The sequence below is a fragment of the Meriones unguiculatus genome, chromosome 6 (assembly GCF_030254825.1).
Source record: "Meriones unguiculatus strain TT.TT164.6M chromosome 6, Bangor_MerUng_6.1, whole genome shotgun sequence".
Classification (NCBI taxonomy): Eukaryota; Metazoa; Chordata; class Mammalia; order Rodentia; family Muridae; genus Meriones; species Meriones unguiculatus.
In genome coordinates, this window is record NC_083354.1 from 2,170,868 (window position 1) to 2,191,440 (window position 20,573).

At 43.9% G+C, this 20,573-nt stretch overlaps 2 protein-coding genes across 11 annotated transcripts in view; one reads left to right on the forward strand and one right to left on the reverse strand.

Moving 5' to 3' along the window:
• Nucleotides 1-5,065, forward strand: part of Cep162 (centrosomal protein 162) — a 69,299-nt gene extending 64,234 nt beyond the window's left edge. The window contains exons 26-27 of the mRNA XM_060384635.1: nucleotides 2,083-2,217; nucleotides 3,589-5,065. Coding sequence (XP_060240618.1) covers nucleotides 2,083-2,217; nucleotides 3,589-3,795 — 342 coding nt within the window. The 3' untranslated portion in view covers nucleotides 3,796-5,065. The remainder of the gene's footprint in view (nucleotides 1-2,082; nucleotides 2,218-3,588) is intronic.
• Nucleotides 5,066-11,766: 6,701 nt separating this feature from the next.
• Nucleotides 11,767-20,573, reverse strand: part of Mrap2 (melanocortin 2 receptor accessory protein 2) — a 40,781-nt gene continuing 31,974 nt past the window's right edge. For 9 of the 10 annotated variants that reach the window (XM_060384643.1, XM_060384636.1, XM_021639679.2 and 6 more), the window contains 2 exons: nucleotides 20,467-20,566; nucleotides 11,767-13,361 (listed from right to left, as the gene is read on the reverse strand). In XM_060384643.1, coding sequence (XP_060240626.1) covers nucleotides 12,965-13,361; nucleotides 20,467-20,566 — 497 coding nt within the window. In that variant the 3' untranslated portion in view covers nucleotides 11,767-12,964. The remainder of the gene's footprint in view (nucleotides 13,362-20,466; nucleotides 20,567-20,573) is intronic. The other variant, XM_021639681.2, reaches the window with a different exon arrangement.

Here is a 20,573-nt window from a genome sequence, read left to right on the forward strand (position 1 = left end):
GATGGGTATGATTTTCAGAAGCTTAAATGTCTGTCTTTTCTCCCTAACAGTATATTTAAGTAGATTTTTCTGTTGGCATGTAGCTCCATTATCTGCTTCTTAAACCATTTAACAAGACTGACAATGGTAAAAACAAGTATATATTGTTTGGTCTGAATGGACTATGCTAAGTACATGAACTAGTTCTTTTATTCTGATCATAATGGAGGAGTGGGTACTGTTTTGTTTTGTTTTTCATTATAAAGATGAAGTCTATGCCAAGAAAATGAAATAACTTCACCATTGCTACTAGCCAACATAAGATCAAAAAATGTTAGGCTTGAGTCTATTAGTAAAATCTATGAGTCTATTAGTAAAAATCTAGGTCCTAGAAATACTGCATTTTGTGGATCAGAGAGTAAACAAGTAGAAATGTAATTAGCTGAGGGTGCCATCTAGTGTATGCTCAGTACTAACTCACTGGGGCTTGTCCACTGACTTTGACTCAAGTCAGGAGCATCTGCCGTAGGAACCCTGCCAACCACCTCTTAGGAGTTGCCCCACCCTACAGATCCTTGGCTGTGTTAGATTTCTCATCTATTTGTTGGCTTCAAAAGACCAGGAATGGGCGTACAGGTATTGCATCAGATAGCAATGACTTAGATGACAAAATCATTTTCCAACCATAAAAAGTTGATGAGGAACTAGTGTGGTAGCTCAGAGGCAAAGTGGTTACACTGGGATACATGAAGCCCCTGACACGCTCCCAAAATTAGGCTTACAGAAATTGAATATTTGACATCCATTCTGTATATAATTATGACTCCCATCAGCTTTTTGTTCAGTCATAATGCCTGGGATATTTTTTTCTAAATAATTTTTAGTAGTCATTGTACATTTGTTTATGCAATTTTTTTTTTTTTTTTTTTTTTTTTTTTTGAGACGGGCTTTCTCTGTGTAGCCTTTGCTGTTCTGGACTTACTTTGTAAACTAGGCTGGCCTCAAACTCAAGCAATCCACCTGCTTCTGCCTCCCCAGTGCTGGGATTAAAGGCCTGCGCCACCTGCGCCACCATGCCCGGCTAGTGTACACCATTTGTATGCCCAGCAGTTAGCCTCTCCCTAACCTTCTGCAGAACACCCCAGCCCAAGACAGCATATTTCTGTGGTGACTGTGATGCCATTGGGATGTTTCTCATTTAAAATACTTTTACTGGCCCTGATCTAATATGCTTTTCTATTCATTTTTCCCCCATCTACTTTAGGTGAGATTGAGGAAATAGTATTATTTTTATTAGATAATGGGTATTTTATATAAGATGTGATTGAATGTGTCAATTATCCATCTTCATTTTCTTATTATTGCCTTAGCTATAGCAATTAGTGAAGTCAGATCTCTGATAGAACATAATATATGATAGAAAAAAATGCAGTTAATTGCCTCACTGTGCCTAATGTAAAAGTCTCTCAAACCCCCTGCATGTTATTCCTAATGCTATAAAAATAGCTCCATTTTCTCTGTGGTGAGAAAACAGAGGTCCTGCAATGACTAACTCATGAGGGCAAGTACTGTGCCTTCTATCTGTCTACATCCTGGGATCCCAAAAGAATAGTCAGCCAAAACACATACACAACACACCCCACTGCCCCTACTTAATTCTCCTCTGGCAATTAGTTATTTATATGTGGAGCAAATTACCAACATTATAAAGTGGTATAAGGTTCATCAGAGAATTACAAATAAAATTACTGAGTTCTTCCCGTGTATTGAACACAGTGCAGTGCTACCTGATTGAGCTGTACTTCTAATCACAAAGCAGTTACTAATACCTTGAAGCTGAAGAAAGCGCCCAACTCAGTGGAGCCCCCTTACAGTCATGGAAGAAATGTAGTCCAGACAGTCAGAGCATGAGATCAGCTCAGCTAGTTACCCTTTACTTCTTGTACATGAGGATGGAAGCTATCCATCCATCATAATTTCTAGAGGAATCCAAGGTGCCACTTGAGAAATCCTAAACAAATATTCTTGATTTTCAAGATTTATTTACTTGAAAATAATTGTGTTCTTGGGGTTGTGATTTTTCAATTCCTACTTCAATTTTAGATTACAAAACTCTTGGAAGAATTGAAAGAAGCCAAAGAAAACCACACCCCAGAGATGAAACATTTCATGGGCTTGGAAAGGAAGATCATGCAGATGGAAATGAGGCACAAGCAGCGAGAGCAGGAGCTGCAGCAGGTGAGGCGGTGTGTGCACTGGCCGTGCTTTACTCTGTGACCGCTCGTGGCTGTGGCTGCTACAGCCTTCCCAAAAGCTTTCCTCAAGTGTTTCGGTATCTATTTATGTATCTTATGTATATAGATATTTTGCCTGTGTGTATGGCTGCACTGGAGAAAAGACATCAGATCCCATAGGACTACAGTTATAGATAGTTTGAGCATGTGCTGGGAATTGAACTCAGAACCTCCGGAAGAGCAGTCAGTGCTCTTAACTACTGAGCCACCTCCCCAGCTCCCCACTCTGATTATCTTTTAAACTTATTAAAAATATAGCTTTGAATAGAAAATGAGACTTTAAATCTCAAATACTGTAATACTGATTTTCTTTATATTTTAAGAGAGAAAACAAATATCATGTCCTTAATCACTGATGGGTACCTAATAAGTTTTACATTTATTTTCCTGGGAGTAATATTCCATTTTTAAATCATGTCAAATATTTATAAAATCTGGGTTGGTGAGATGGCTCACCAGTTAAGGGCACTGGCTATTCTTCCAGAGGTCCTGAATTCAATTCCCAGCAACCACAGAGTGGCTCACAACCATCTATAAAGGGATCTGATGCTCTCTTCTGGCATGCAAGTATACATGCAGACAGAGCACACATACATTTATATATATATAAATAAATGCATATATATACATATATTAAATAATTTTAAATGTTTAAAAATAGCTTAAAATATTTATAAAATTTATATTAAAAGATGACTGTTGATATATCACAGTCAACACTAGGAACAGGCTAACTGCATTTAAAGATAGAGGATGTGATGTTTGGTGCCAATGCTCAGCTCTACACTGCAGCAGTTAGCCTGCCCAAGCCGTCATGACAGAAGTCTCCTAGATTAGGTGATCAGAACAAGCGGAGATGTTTTGGAGGCCACATATCAGGACTTCTGGCTGATTTGGTTTCTACTGAGGCTGTCTTCCTGGCAGCTTCATTCTTGAGCAGCCTTTCCTGGAGGCAAGAAGGCTCCCTGATGTGTCTTCTTAGGAGGGCACCAATCCTATCTATCAGTTCAGGGCCCCATCACCACAACCTAATTTAACTTACTCCCTCACTGGAAATATAGCCACGCCAAGGCTTAGAGTTACAACATGTGGTTTTGGGGGATGATGGGAGAGTCATTTCATAACAGATAGTGAGAAACTTACGTAAACCTTTGAAGACAAAAAGGCACATTAAGCTTTATGGTTGATGGGAGTTTTCCACCAAGAAGCTCTGGGTATACCTACTCAGTATTGTCCTGCTCTTTAAAACTGTCACAATACTGTCCTCATTTCCACTATGAGTTGGAACAATAATGTGAAGTTTTCGTGTTTTCAGATAATACAGCAAACACGCCAAGTAGTAGAAAGTGAGCAAAATAAGGAAGTTGAGAAATGGAAGCGACTTGCACAGTTAAAGAACCGGGAGCTGGACAGGTTCCGCACAGAGCTGGACGCCATACTGGACGTTCTGCGGGAGCTGCACCGGCAGGGCGTCGTTGTGCCGGTTCCCCTTGCAGATGAAGTGAATACAGCAGAGTTTTAGTCGAACTTGGATCTGAGTGACCTCATCGGAAGACAGATGAAAACGTGCCACTGTCGGGAAACAAATCCACCACACAGCCAGGCGTGAACACCACCAGAGTAACATGTCAGAATAAACTGCCCTGAACCAGCAAGGAAAGAACGTACAGCATGTTGTAGTGTACTAAGAGCCATTAACTAATTTGAGGTCATTTATGAGCAGGTCCCATAATGTAAGAAGACCTCGACCAGCAAAGTTTACCGCAAAAGGGCAAAAGGGCTGCTTCCCAGGCTACCGGGAAGAGAAGTGCCCATCCTCAGCCAGTTTATAGTTAAATGTACTCTGCATTTTCTCTGTGACAGAAAATCAGCTCTTTCTAATGAAACAGGTAGATGAGGTGAATGTCACACTGGGGACAGTCTTGTCAGCTGTCAGCTGAGCTGTAGAACATCCTCAGTAATGGAGATGACAGTTGTAACTTCTGTATGGGGAAACAGCAAGTTCTCTTGGGCTTTTTGGACCTGACAAGTAACAGATTGATGTGTCCCTTACTGTAGCCCAGGTCTAGCAAATGACAGTCCTAATTTTTGGCAGCTCTAAAGTACAAAGAGTATAAAAAGTTTTACCTTTTCTGTTGAAAAAGAAGAGTATTATGTCCATTAGAAAAAGTAAAAGTTTGCTTAAAAATAGTTTATTTTACAATCCCGTTTTTAAAAGCAGATCAAAAATGTGTAAATCAAAGCTGTAGCCAGTTTGTCTTCAAGTGCCTCTCCCAGTGTGCCTTATGGCCCCTCGCTGGAGATCAAGCCATCCATAGAGACACACATGGTGTCTGCCCTGGATACTCCTGCTCACCCAGGTGGAAGAGGCGGGTGACATGAGGACACCTGGGCTGCTCTTAGTAGCTCCAGGCACTAGGATAAGAGCCGTGTGGTGAATTTTAAATCAGTCAGTGTAAAATGTGAAACGGAACTGGGAATATATTTTTATACTTTATAGAGTATATTCTACAGTAATAGCACATCCTGGTTTGGACCACATCCCACCTGCCAGCAAATGCAATTCTGAGGCAGTTCTTGCAAAGTAGAATGTTTCGGAAGGGGTAGGTGGGCAAGTCTTAGTGGACTCACGAGCAAAGGTTGTGAAGTACAGCATCTGTTAAATGTAAGTGTGATTATTGTCTTAATGCCAACATTTTGTATTTTCTTTCTGAAAGGGGAGTAAAAACATTTTCAATCTTTTCATGTATAACATTTCAAAGTTATAATACAAATAATTTATTTTATTATTATTTAGATGTTTGTGTTTATCAGTACACTTGTCTCTAAATACATAGTTTCCTACCCCTCTGTCCTTTGGACTGATTGTGTATATGAGCCATTCAAAGTACAAAGCTCTGGTAGAATTTACTGTGACAATGGCCACTCTCAGCTGCTCCATCGTAGTATCGAACTCTCCAGTCCAATTACCTAAAATATAGCTCGACAATTGTTTAGACAGATTTGCAGCACAGGGAAAATTCTCATGTTGTATGCTAGTGACACAAAGTCCAGCATACTTTCATTGACAGCCAGGTTGAGCGATTTGCCATAGGGTATCTATTTGCTCCTGCAAGAGGTCAATCCTCTGATTGAACACCATCAAGCTTCCTTTTAGTTGAGCATTAATTCCTTTATGTACAACTAAGGCATGAGCTACATTGGCTAAATGATTATTCAGGGTCTGAGCAGTCTGCCCAGTATGACTCATGGCTAATGCCCTGGTGGTAGCTCCAACAGCCGTCAATGAGATGGTAGTAACAATGGTGGCTGTAGTTCCAAGATCCCTTTTCTGTCTGAAGAGAGTCATAGCGTGAGGGGCATCAATGGGCACAGGCACCCAGTGAGGCATGCGAGTAACCAGGGCATACCTAAATGTACTAGCATTCCAGCATTGGGCAAAAAAGCAAGTATCATTACCACAATTACTTGGCTCTATCTGGCTAATAATGAATAAAAATGGGGGATATAGACAAACAGGTGTGGGCTTATAGGAAATATTATGAGAAGCCTTAACCCCTCGTTGGAACATCCTGCGTCAGTTCTAGAACTAGCAGTGGTGGTGTCCGAGGTCTGAGTAGGTTCAGGAGACCATTGCCCCCAGGGGCGAGACGTGCTCCATGCCAATTGACTAACTCCATGTTTTCCTCCAATTTTGAAAGTCATTTAAGGTTCTTAAATTATTTTTTTCCCTTTTTTCTTAAATTTTTCATCAATTACACTTTATTCATTCTGCATCCCCCCATAAGCCCCTCCCTCCTCCCTCTGCTTGCATGCCACTCCCCAAGTCCACTAATAGGGGAGGTTCTCCTCTCCTTTCTGATCTCAGTCTGTCAGTTCACATCAAAAGTGGCTGTATTGTCCTCTACTGTGGCCTGGTAAGGCTGCTCCCCCCCCCCCGAGAGGGAGGTGATCAAAGTAAATTCTACCAGAGTGGACGCAGGACTAGCCACAGGATTATCAACATGGATTGCTGCAGCCATGAATCATCTGAAGGAATGGGCGAGCATGGGAGTGTTAGCAGGCCTTCTGGTGTTGGTCTCCTTGGTTTGCCTGTGGTATATATGCAAGATTAGAGTCTCACAACAGTGTGATGCAGCCATGATCATTCAGGCCTTTACAGCCATTGAAGCAGGACATTCTCCCCAAGCAATGTTGGATACCATAAAAAGCTAAAATGATACGCTCAGGATGCGAGGCTAAGCACTGCACTCAGGGTCAGCCGCTTTGGACCCAGAGAAGAGCATGTCTGATTGCATGCGGGTTGATGCCCCAGGTCCCGCCTCTGAGAAAAAGGTATCAGACGGGTCTGATGCTCTTTGGGTGGATGACACCTAAATGAACATCTGTACAAAGTCCCAATTTATTTCTAATATCAGAGATCAGACCTCTACTCTTGCCTGATGCGTCTAAAACAAAAAGGGGGAACTGTAGAGAGCTGCGGAATGCTATGCCTTAAAGATGGAGCTGGTTTTCGCCTTCCACCTTCCCGATGGTGAGTGCTCTCTGTCACGAACAATTCCACATTTGGCTAAGGCCGAGGATCTGGCTTGCTTCCATGTATGTGGACCTATCTGCATTGCCCCCGTGGCACGCCTGGGTTGGCTACCCAGAGGCTATTTAAGCTGTGGGCTGGCTTTCCCCGGGGTCCGAGGATTGTTCAATGTTCCTGAATAAACAGCATTGAAAAAAAAAAATTGGATCATATAAAATTTGATAATCATAAAAAAAAAAAGTACAAAGCTCGTTTTAAAATACAAGGTAAACTTGCAGAAAAGGTTGGCATAGACTAGGTTAAGCCAAGTCCAAACGCAGTATTTCTGTGTCTGTACATAGGCCCTGCACAAACATTTGCCTGGGAGTGGGGATTAGCATAGCCAGGTGCTGTTGCAACCCTGCCAGCCTCAGCAGTTTAACCGTGAGGTGGAGCTTGTGAGGCGAAGCTGTCATGGCTGCTGAGAGAATGCACGAGAGGGTGGCACACATGCCCTAACATGGCTCCTAATGAAGTGATGGGTTCAAAGGCTCCTGTTCACTTACTGGATGCTCCTTAGAAGTCTGATTCTTTTGTTGAGTGGAGACATCTTAGCTTTGTTGATGCAGATGTGTTTGGATACCCAGAATAGCCTAAGAGGGGAGGTACTAAGAGCATGGAACACAGTGTTCAGTAACAATAGTAGTGTGGACGTGCTGCTTGGGAAAGAATATGATCCTACAGTTTGCAGTGGCATCCAGGGAGGGCTCTGATGGAGCTGGGGGTGTAGACCTGCTAAATTCCAGTGAGCTCTTCCCGAGGGAATGTGGCCCAGAGCACTGTATATTGCAGGCAAGTACCCTTTTGTTTTGTTTTGAGACAGTCTTGCTGCATGGTTCAGTTTTAATTCAAACTTGAGATCATCCTGCCTCCGTCTCCTCAGTGCTAAGGCTCTGTATATATGGGCCTTTGAAGAGTGCTTTTTGTTTCCAGTGGTGCTGGCGCTGGTGATGCTGGTGCTGGTGGTGGTGGTGGTGGTGGTGGTGGTGTTTTGAGACAGGAGCTTATCTAGTCCAGTGCTGGGATTTGAACCCAGGGCTTTGTGCATGCTAGCGTCACTCTTGGCTGAGCTACAGCCCCAGCCTGATGAGCGCTTCATTCAGAAGTGTGTTGGCAGGAACAGCCTTCACCACCGGAGGGGATTGGCACTCACTGACTGAACCATTAAGAGCATCTCCTGAGTGAGGTCTCCCAGGTAAGGCAGGTGACTGTTGCCATTGTCAGGTAAGCCAGACAATTCCGGTTTGCCCTGAGGCAGAGAGCCACCAACCCTGTTGCTTCTACACCTATACCTGGACTTTGGTCCCAGCGTGCTCCCGAGGGTGAGATACAATCTGTAACCCACAGAAGGTGTGGGTTTTCTAATTTATACAGGTAGAATCCAAGGGATTGCTGTTAAAAAAAAAAAATCATGAAGGAAAATCACGATGGATCAGACCTAACATTGATACGCACCCACAAAAGCAGAGATTCTGAATAAAGAGTCATTGGGTGGGGATGTGGCTCAGTCAACAGAGTACTTGTGTAGCATGTGCAATGTAGCATGTGCAAAACCCTGGTTCAGATGCCAGCACTGGACTAGATGAGAGCCTGTCTCAAAACTGAATTTTGCATTTCAAGGAGTTAGTAAGTGCTCCTAACAATTTGTTTGACTGAAGCAGGCAAATTGGAGGCGTTTAGGGAAAAAAATGTCACCATGTAATAGTCGCTTACCTATTAATATGCCACAAGGGTCCAGAGGACCACTGTGCCTGCCTGCATGTATATGTAGGTGGGCTCTATACTGTCTCAAGTTTTTTGAAACAACTTCCTGGGGGACACTGTTTTTTTCATCTGATGTCTGGCAGGCTCATTTGGATTAACTCCAGAGGGAGAGACAATGTACATCTTTGCTCTTTACCAAAAAAAAAAAAAAAAAAAAAAAAAAAAAAAAAACATTCTGTTTGACAGTAATAATAATCACCCATTCTGCTGACCAAAAGTAATATTAACAGGGTGTGTTAGAAAGAATTAAAGAAAAATGCATGTGAATATATAAGAAGAGTGATGTTTTGCCATGAAGGAAGAGACTTCTAATGGGCCTCAGCAAAACCCTTGTGGCCTCCACCTTCCTTCTCCATGGTATTTTAAACTTTAAGAAGTGGCATCGTGATTCTTCTCTGTCTGTTAGTATTGTAAATTAGAAGAAGCAGTTATAGTCCTTGCCTCTCTCTTGGCCCATCACATGCAAAACTGATGTGTTGCCCGGGACATGGGCGAGAGGGCCCTGGCACTGATTAGGTCATCCTGGATGACCTTCAAAATCTGTCTTCCTAATGATTTCATGACTCCTAAGAGAAAACTCACTGCAAAAGTGGCTTCAGCACAATGACTACTCTGCCATAATGTTTTGTAAAATTAAGTTAAGTACATTTTTACATATAAGTTTTGTTGTTGTTTTTTGTAAAGAGCATCTGGCTATGTGATCCAGGGTGGCCTTGAACTCCTGGCATTCCTCTCAGTATCCTAAGTGCTGGGATTACAGGCATGCCGTTCTGGATTTAAAATCAAAATGTTCTAGGATCTTTCAAATCATTAACTGAGATTCGATTTAGGATGAAATTCTTGGGGTGCTTTTTCTCTTCTGACAAATCATAAATCAGCCTTTAAGTAGTCGTGATACTTTCCTAAGGATTAGTGGCATGATGCAAATACGTAGGATTCTCAGAATTTCACCAGAAGTAGTGAGAGTAGAAAGAAAGATATACAAAGAGAGGCATTCACAAGTGACCTCAGCTTTACATGGCTCACAGGAAAAATCATTAGCCAGGTGTCACAGGTCACGAAGCATGGTGAGAAGGCCAGTTCTCTCATGTAACCTCATGCAGTTGACTCTAGCCAGCTCCACAAAGGCCTCAACACATCCTTGTACTACATTCACTGGGGAAAATGACCAAAATTCCAGACAGCAGCAGGCTGTTAGGGACAGGGACATACCTGTAGCTGTTCCCAATGGAGGGCCAGAACAGGGCTAGGAAGGAATATAGTAATAGCTCAGAGGCAGGAACCACTAAGTTAGCCCTTAGGCGAGAGCTAAGACACAAGCTATAGCCTTAAAACCTAATGGAATTGCTGCCCTTGATTTTTTAAATGTATTGGGACCTGTGACCCATGAACAGAAGTTTATACCCTGTAATTTAGACTTGTAACACCAATAAACCAAAAATATTTTCTAGTTTTACAGGTCTGTAACTGGAGATGACTTTTTACCCAGGACTTACTAACAGCTGGTATGGATGGTTAAAATTATGACAATATGTAGCTTGCCGTTGATATTGTAACGTGTTGAAACTCTAGCATTTTGAGATAACTATATTCTGCATGGAGGATGAGCTGGGCCAAGAAAACAGGAAAGGCTACTGACTTTCAACATGCCCACATTCTCTGGAAAACTAATCCTGTGTTCCCTTTCAAGACAAGAGGGACCCTGGCAGATAAGATTTAAAAAAAAAAAAAAGACGAGACTTGAAATGGGTTATCCTTGGTAATCCAGTGTAACACCAGATTCCTTGTAAGGACATAGAGCAATAAGAGATAGAAAAGAAAAGAGAAGGTCACAGTGCCATGGGGTCATGATCCAAGGATTGAGCTGCCTGTGGAAACTGACGAAGACAAAATAATGGATGCTTTCCCCAGAGCCTCCTATGTTAGCTTTCTCTTACTGTGCAAAAATACCTGAAAAAAAAAAGAAAATGTATTTTGGCTCATGGTTTCAAACCATAGTCATTTGGTCCATCTTTTCTGGGCCTGTGGCAGCACTTCATGACAGCAAAGAGTATGGTGGAGGAGGCTGCTCACCTCAGGGTGGCCAGGGCACAGAAGGCCCACCAACAACTAGGTTCTCTACCTCGTATGTTTCTGTCACCTCCATTAGTCCATTAAACTAGGAATCTGTTAACTAATCCATAATGAGCTCGTAGCCCTCGTGAGCCAGTCATATCGCAGAATGCCACATCTGGTCATTACTGTGCTGGGGACCAAGTCCCCAACCCATGAACCCTTGGGGGACATTCCAAGTCCAAACCACAGCTTTTCTAGATGAAACACAACCACATTAATACTGTTTTTAGCTGTCTGGGGCTGGTTATGGACTTGTGCACTATGATGTTAAGGAAATAAGTTTGTGTGTTGCTTTAAGAAACTGCCCTAATTTACTATAACAGCAATGGAAAAATAACTCAGAACAAACATTTTTGTGATGCACCTGCAGCCTGATGGGCTGAAATGAAGCTCTTGGTCTTGCTCAGAAATCTTGTATCTGCTGGAAACATCCATGATACTGAGAGAGCCTAACCTGCTAACTTGTAAGAGCTTGTGAAGTGTTAGGTTTTTCGTGGTTCTTAACAGTACTTAAAATTATGATATACTCAGGAACATTTTTCCTTCTCTTTAAAACTCCAAGTCCTCTTTTGGCTGATCAACTTCACAACATGCTATCGCTTAAATAGCTTTCAAACATAATTAAGGAACAGCCCATGATTAATATTTGGTTGAAAAATTGTTAATACTCATGCAAGCTAATAAGATCAATCTTGTTGGTCGCATAAAAATATACGTGAAGGTATCATGTCTCTATCTGCAAGAACTCATTAATGTGGCTTTAAAGATGTAATACTAAGCAGCCCATGTTTTTATCCTCCTACTTTGTGTTAGCCTCTTAAAGGATTGTATTTCCTTCCTTCAAAGACATTATAGGAAAGGAATTTCCTTGGGTGGAACTGTTCCCAAACAGAGCTCCTGTGTGACTGAGTCTAGCATCCCTGAGACATTGTCAGCACACACACTCTCAGAAATCAAGAGACACTGTAGACACAGCAGAGGACAGCTTTTTAGAGATACAGAAAACATCCTGTGTTAAAATTAAACCAGAGAAAATTCCTGTTCAAGCAAATGATTTTATTTTGCAACTTAGGCAAGACAAATGGTGGACAGACTCCTAAAGAAGATGCCACCCAGAGATTAGCAGATGGTCATGCATGCAACTCGCCATTTGCAAAACCGAGTAGGTCCTGACACCAGCAAAGGGTTGATTCCTTTGTGCAGTGAACATCATGTTGCTCACATTAACATCATGGCACCGTCCTGAACATCTGTTAGCGTGGTATAAACAAACCACTGATCATCTCAGCTCCGAGCCAGGCAGCTAACACCTACACAGCTGCCAAGCAGACACACAGCACAGCAAATAGTATCCTCTTGTTCTGAAGCCAAATACTTTAGCAGTGCGAGCACAGGGATACCCAGAAGGGACCCACATCAGCCAGATGACAATCTGCCCTACCCTTTTTTGAGAGCACAAATGCTTGTGAAATACTTTAGGCTGGTACTTGCTGGCGTCAAAGCTGTCCCGGGTTTAAAGCACAGGTGGGTGGAGTTGCTCACATAAACCAGCTCAGCATAACTCAGCAGGAACACTGTCCACAGTGTGTGTGAGTCTCCTGGTATCCGGTAAAGGTTCCCCTAACTAAAGTACAACTCAGAGAAGGACTGAGCAGAGAGCGGGGAGGTACCAAGACCTGGGGAATCTGCGATGAAAGCCAGGATGCCATGATCTATTTTCTACTGCTTATATATTTCTGAGCCTGTCTTGAAGGCTAAGTCTGAAAGTCACAAAATGCTAAAGCTGGGATGGGTCATCGACTCTGGACAGGCACTTTACCTGTAAAGCCGTGGTGGTCCAGAGAAGTAAAGCAGCTTGTTACAGGCAATGGGCTAGATTAGAATGCAGTGATCTACTCCTCATCCAGGGGCAGATCATATGCAGCCAATTGTTTCAATAAAGAAGCTTTAATACTGTAAATGCATTTTTAATAAAAAAAAAAAAAACATTATCCCCACCCCAAAAAAAGAAAAACAAAACCCACAAAATGGTGCCTTCCATCTCCAACCTTCCCCTCTATCACTAAGTCCCAGGTCTAGCCCTAAGCCTAAACTTTAAACACTGTTCATCATTCTCCTCTCTCTCTCCTCCCTCTTCCTCTGTCTTTCTCCATGCACACACACACAAAGTTTGGGTGGCTTGAGGTTTCTTGCTATACAGAGACAGACTCATCCCCAGGAGAGCACCCATAAGCATTTCTCAGCCCAGGTCTATACGTGAGGTCTGGGAAACTGGCTTATTTTCTAGAAGGACAGGTGGTTCTGAAATCAGCAGGTCATCCTCCCCAAAGGAGGAGTTCTGGTCCGTGTTCACGAAGTTGGGGATATCAAACTTCATAAACCTGCTTAGCTCCTCCTCCTCAGGCCTCCCACTGCTTCTGATGGCTTCCTGGAGTTGGACGTCACTGTCGATGGCTGTTGTTTGGTGGCAAACTTTAACCCTGTCCAAGTGCTCCACTTCATTGATGTAACAATGGAAAAGAGACCTGGACTCCTCGTTGCCCTGACGAGAAAACACCTTGTCTGACTCCAGTGGCTTCCCAAAGTCTGACACAAAGCTGTTCATTCTGAACCTCTTCTCTGAGGACTCTGCATTGCTATAAAGACAGGAAGGAGAGGTCATAGATCTGCAGCTCATTCACCTATAGCCTCATGGTGTCCTGCATGGAGGGCAGGCCAAGAGATCGCCAGGAAGTACCTCCTGGGTGCCCTTTACGGGGTGCAGACCAGCAGTGAGATGCATCACTTCTGAACACAGACATCCAAGGCAAAACCCCCAGATGAAAGCCCCTGGATTTGCCTGAGGGCAGGTAGGATACAGAACCCCTATAAGCCCTTCAGTGACCTCCACAGATTCCTAGATCCCCTGAATTGAAATCAGTTTTTAAACTTTATTTTGTGCTATTGTATATGTGGTACATATCTATATATGTTTGTGTGTATGAATGTCTGTGCAGGTACACGAGGAAGCCAGAAGTTGATATTCAGTGTCTTCTTCCGTTGTTTCTGTACCTTAGTTTTGATTTTGTTTTTGATGTTTTTTTTTTTTGTTTGTTTGTTTTGTTTTTTCCTTTTGTGAAACAGGCTCTTTCATTGAATCTGTAGCTCATGGATTCAGCTTAGATTGGCTGGCCAGCAAGAACCAAGGAATCTTCCTGCCTCGACCTTCCCTGTATTAGGATTATAGTCACAAACCACCACACACTGGTTTGGAGGATCCAAAACCGGGTCAAACTTGCATGGCTATCTTCTAGCCTTGCATCAAAGTCAATTTAGGTACCTCTGAAGAAAAGTCCTGTCTTGCAATCCTCCAGGATCTCTGGAGACAGACTCGGTAATCAGCACTTTCATAGTGATGTTCCAAGTCATACAGCACAAGCCTACAGCGTACAGCGTAGGCCTGGAGCAGTGCCTAAAGGGAGCCCTGCCAATAGTTGCAAGTTGCCTCCTTCCTCTTGGTCCCTCCTTAGTCATCTGGAACCTATCTCTGCAAGAAACCTTCCCCAACACTTCTTATCTGGGGTAGTTGCTCTACAGGGACTGGGTGCTTCTCATTTATCCATTTATCTTCCTCTCTGTCATGTGACTATTTCTCCACTTCTCTATCACCTGCTTTAGGCTGTAAGCTCCAGGGTAGACATTGTGTGCTTCTTGCCTTCGTTCCCAGTGCCAAGAACAGCGGTTGGTATATGCTAATTGTTCAGCATGTTTTTTGCTGGATACATGAATGAACGAACACCTCAGTCATGAAGAGATCTGAAATCAAAGCAAATCTTGTCTTGGCAAGATGCCTCTTCAGCAGATCCTACAGGCTGGTAGTAAATTCAAAGGCATGCTCAGCTAAGGCCTAAAACTAGAAGCAGATGAACCTGAATGGAAAGATGATTGACACTAAGTGTAGATTCCAAAGACAGTGTTACCAGACTTCCAACAAATCAGTTCCGTGCAGGTCTCTCCTCTGTCTGTCTCTATTTGGTTACAGAAAACCACCTTGTCCTTGCTCCCCACGTCTCCAAAACCTGATCAATAGTTTGCCACGGGGCTTCCTCCCCAGGGTGCTTGGCAAGCACAGACCATTTGGTACTTTGCACCCTCCACAACTTCCAGAACTGGCCAGCCTGGGTGGTTGCATAGGCTCAGATACCAAGACGGGGGTGGGCTACCTTCCTGCTAGTTATTAGTGAGAACAGCCCTCTCGGAAGGTAATGAAAACGTTGCAGTCACGTCCAGTGTTACAACACAGCACCGCAGTCCACAAAGTACATGTTCAAGGACTTTGAGCCACAGGCTAGAGAGATGGCACAGCAGCCAAAACCAAGCACTGACTTCTTCTAGAGAAACTGAGTGCCTAGGACTACCTGTAACTCCAGAGCCAAGACTCTGACACCTTCTAGCCTCTGTGGGCAACTGTACACACACACACACACACACACACACGCACACACACACACACACACACACACACGTAAATTTTTAATTAAAAACCTCATCACAAAAATATATTTTAAGTAAGTTTTTGATATTCACAAAGCTGTTCATTCTGACACAGGCATGCGAGAGGGTCTTAAAGCACCTTGGCCCTCATTGAGTCATACCTGTGAGCACTCTTAGGTAATTAAAGCAGTGACTGTCAAAGGATGTTCTCTAACAAGCAGTGAGGAGCTTGCAGCTAAACTCTGCCTTCAGCTTTCAGGAAAGAAGTGCATGCACTATTGCTAGGGTTCGTAAAATGTCTATCTGTATTGACCTGGGTACCATTCCATAGGTTCTACGATCTTATGACGGAGGAGGGCCAGCTGCAGCTTCAAACTCTCAAACTTGTAGGTCCTGGAGGAAACGAAAGCTCCCAATACCTATAATAGCAGTTAAAAAGATGTTTGAAACCAGCCAACTCTTCTGCGGCTCTGGCTATACCTGGGAAGATGGAAAACTACCAGACCCTAACATCTTAAATTCCACCTGAGCTAAAATTATATCTGAAACAAGAAGCCTCAAGATTCAAGACCTGAAACCTTGAAAGGGTGGGCCAGTGGTTGTTACCATCATGAAAAGAGAGCACTCAAAGAATATTTGCCAGAGACTGTTATCTCAAAGACTCCTAGCACCTTTCCTCATTTATGACAGTCAATATCAGTGTGTGTTCTACAGCCAAGAGCTGGCTAGAGTGTTTAGAAGTCCTCGCATGTCATCCTAAGGTCTGAGAAATGAAGCCTGTTCATTTTGCTAGAAACCTGAAGCCATTTTCTCATTTGTTCCGAGAACATGCATTCTTCATTTTTAATTTTTATTTCACTAATCATCTCCAGTATCCTGTTTCCCTGACTACAGCTGACTGCTCTGATCCTTGGCTTTTTGGGCATCATAGGCTGCACCCTCTATGCTCCAGACCTGTGGGGTTACCAGCACCAGAATAGACAGCATCCCCCAGGAAGGCCCATATAGTCCTCTTACCTATGCAGTGACTGTCCTTAGACATGTCCCTACCCTGTTCTGTTTGAAAGGACTCTGGCCAGCTTGAACATGGCTCTGGCAGGCCTTGCCCTTCTCCCTAATTCCTTCTGCCCTGTTAAAAACTGTCAGATTACATTCCTAAAGCTAGCCACCAAGGTCTATCCCTCATTTGGCCATGTCCTTCTCCTGAGGCTGACTACCAGGGTCCAGCAATCGAAATACTGAAGTCCAGCAATCAAAAGCCCCCTTTGGCTCCTAATTAACATGCCCAATTAAAATTAAACACCTCATCCTACCACAGGGTTTACCTTTGTACCTTCATAAACTGCCATTTTCCTATGTGCTCTGTTTGTCTCCTCTCTGTCCAGAGGCAGTCCTCTGTCCCCCTGGGACCAATGCCCTTCTAACCCCTTCCCCTTCTCCCTCATCCTCTATCTCCTATCTTTGCCTCTTATTCTCTGCCCTCCATCCCTCTGGGGCAAATAAATCTGCTTTATTTATGTGCTAAGAAGTTGGTCTTAGGGGTTCTGAGCTGATACTGGTCCTAACACTATCACCTGCTTTCAGCTCCCCAGCACCCCTGCCTGATATTCCTGATCTCCTCCCTCATACTCTCCTCCCCTTCATGTCCCCTCTCTCAGAAACCCACTAGCTTCACTCTACAGTTTTGCTACAATGGACCCAATTGGCTCCCTCCATGCCTCTATTTGAGGTGCCCTTCCACCAGCAGGCCGCTACTCTGATGCAGTCAGTGCCTCCATGGTAAGGCTCTGTGATCTGGCAACAGGAAGACATTTGTCCATCCCCTTTCCCCTCCCCGCCCCGCTCCCATCTTTTTCTGCTTTCTTTCATAGGTCCTGCTTTTCTGCCTTTTGTAGGAGGTATTTTCCTCTGGCCTTTCGTTTCCATACACAAATGTGCACACACTATGTCCTTCAAAGCATCTCAGTAAATGCTATATGAAACACTGAACACAGCAAGACTATCACCTACAGGATGATCCAAAACCCTGACTGCTATGATACGCACAGCCATCCCAAGATTCATCTTTTCATGACAGAAGACCAAATAGAACCAGGAAGATGGACGCCACGCACAGACCTTCACCGGCAAAGCACAGTACCAGTGATGCACTTAGCCCCTAGCGATTTCTCTATCAATGAATTCCTGCACAGGGATCAGCCTCCTCATCTACTCAGGGAAGGAGGTGGGCCGAGCAGAATGGGGCACCTGCCATTTCCAGCAGTCTCTTCCATGGGGCTCTTCCTCCTAAGTGAAATTCTATGAGAAAATAACCAGTACTTCTCATGGAGACACAGCCTACGCTGAGAAGTTTATACAAGATGTAAATCAGCCCGATGGAGGCGCCAAGCACATACTTCTGTGAAAGCCTTTCTATTTCACAGGTTTTGGTGATTAGCAGGGAGATGTCAGGCTGTCCGGGCAGGGAAAATTCTACCACCATAGAATTCTTCTCAGCATGGCCCTGAGCAAGCAGAACTACACTGCACTTAATAAACCTCCTAACTGATGGCAAAACAAAGGCAACTCAGCAAAGGTTGATGGGCTGGGCGCAACGCAGCCTTTCTACGGGTTGACAGGGCTCATCCGCACACTTGGGATCTCAGGGTTCCTTAGCAACCACTCACCACATCTGCACCCTGCCAAGCTAGACCCGGGCTGTGGTCAGCACCAATGATCATTCCAAGCATGCTGCCATTTTCCTGCTGTCTGCTCTGGTTATACAACCCCATCCTGTAATGGGTCTGATAAATTACGATTTGAGGCAAAACGCCATCTTCAGTTTTATAAGGTCATGAGTAAGCCTGTATTCACCCTTAAATAAAAGCTACCCCCTAGCAGAAGATAGAGCAATTAGCAAAGGCTACAAAAGGGGGTCATTTGTGGCAGACATCTGAGGCTTGTTTTTGTTTTTTTTAGAAGTCCAACATAAAAATGAATCTAAGAACTGCCTAACCTAACCCCACCCTCCTCTCTAACAGAAGTGTGCTAATGGGCTGTGACACTTTACCAAGCCCCCACGCAGTCTCCCCAGCTAACAAATAGGATAGAATGGCTTGTCACAATGGCATCCAGATAGGAGCATCCCCACCACACACAAATGCTCCACAGGGAAAATAATCACCATCAAAGCTGCTTCTGGGGCCTGAAAGCTTTGAAGAAAGAAGGTGCCAGCTTTATACCTAGATCTCTGCCTCCAGCCCCTTCCTTCCTTGTGCCCACAGACAGCTGGCTCTCTTCTCCTAGACAGGAAGCTGACCACCATTCCCAGCCCTGGGTGATCAGGTGGGCAGAGGTAGTTCTGACCAAGGAAGAAAGGATGCGTACTACTTCCCAACTAAAGTACAGAAAGGCTGGAATCCCCATGTATGTTGCCACAACAACCAGGAGGTCAGAGGTAGCTACTGCAATGCTCTACAGCAGTGGCTCTCAACCTTCCGACTACCATGACTCTTTAATACAGTTCCTCACGTCATAGAGACCCCCAGCCATAAAATTATTTCGTTGCTACTTCATAACTGTGACATTGCGACTGTCATGAATCATACTGTAAATATCTGATGTGTAACCCCAGTGGAAGGGTCATTCGACCCCCCCCAAAGGCATTGAGACCTACGTGTTGGACCCCTGCTCTAATGGAAGAAGTCTCTGTCCCTTGCCAACCTTGGCAGTCACACCAATTGAGGACGACTCGGCCTCTGCTGTACAAGGACTGTTCTGTCCCATAACCCAGCTTAGCCTTGCCAGTGCCAGATCTTAAGATGGCACCAGACTGTGAGGAAATATAAAAACTGTGTTGATCTACTATCTCCCTGAGGGCGAAGGGCAGCCTCCCTCCACTTTGTTAGAAGAATCCAGGGTCCCAGGGAGACCTGTGACTGAGCACAGCTCAGAATGACTCCTTAAGGAAGCAAACTAGACAAGGGCTCTCCAGAGAAACAATAGAATGCAAACCTGCCCCCTCTTCCCCTCCTTTTTTCCCATCTCTTCCCTCTCCCCCAGTCTGTGTGTGCATGCCTGCATGCTTGTGTGTGTAAAGAAATTTCATTCCAAAACTGGCTCATTCATACTTTGTAAGCTTCAAAGGCTGCAGGTACAAGAAAGAGTTCTTATGTGGGGTGTCAGTGTTTTTCCGGAAAGGTCCTCAGCAGAGTGACTGAAACCCACCTCAGGGAGGATAATCTGCCCTGCATAAAGTATGCAGCTTTAAGTATCAACCTCGTCCAAAATAAATACGTGTACAAAACTGTCTAGAGTAGTGTTCGGCCAATAGGATCACCTCGCTAGGTTTATGTATAATGTTTTGCCAGCTTGTACATGTCTGGTGCCCAATACGTTTAAAAGACAGCATCAGATCCCCTGAAGCTGGAGTCACAGATGGTTGTGAGCAGCCATGTGGGTTCTGGGAATCAAACCAGCATCTTCTGGAAGAGCAGTCACTGCTCTTAACTTCTGAGCCATCTCTCCAATCTGTTTGGTTTTTCTGTCTGTTTAACCTTGTCTTTTCCTACTATTACAAACCACGTCATACGTTTGGATTTCCTAGAACAATACTATGAAAAGCAAAGGTGCATGAGGTTGCCTTTGAGAGGAAAGCTAGGGAGAGAGAAGGGGAGAAGAAAAAAAGGAGAGAGAAAATAAGATTATTTCTAGTGGCTTTTAAAGAGACTCTCCATCATAGGTCAGCTTATACATACTTCAACATAAGTGCCCCTCAGCTAGAATGTTTGTATCAAAAGGATTTCTCTAGTTTTTAACTAATCCTAGTTAGGATTTTTCTAGTTCCTAAAGTCTCAATGTGTTGATGGTCCCTTTTGTTGGGACCTTCCTTATAGTTGAAGTATGGAAATGAGAACCAACAACAGTCAGGAGAGATGAAGCAGGAAGACCCAGGCAGGAGAGTATGCCAGGCTCAAATCTGTAAACATGTCAGCATTTGTACGCAATTTCTTTCATAGAAACTTTTTTCAGAAAAATCGAGAAAATACATCTTAACTTTAGTATAAAAATCAGATCTGGGATCAAAATGAAGATGGCAGGAAAAGACCAAGAAGCCTGATCTCATGAGGGCAACAAGAGGCAAAAGACCAGGGAGAAAGTATGATCCCACACAGCACCTGGACCTGGGGAGCAATCCATGCCCTGCCCCCCTCCCCAACCCTGAGACAGCCCAGCCAGAACTGGTTCCCTTTCTAGTGCTCTGTGAAGCACAGAGCAGCCCAGACTTACTCTTGGTGTGGGGCACCTGTCTTCGTCAGCAAAGTCAGCACAAAAAACATGAAAATCACAAAGACTGCAAGACCAACCCAGAATCCAATCACAATGGAATCTGCAAG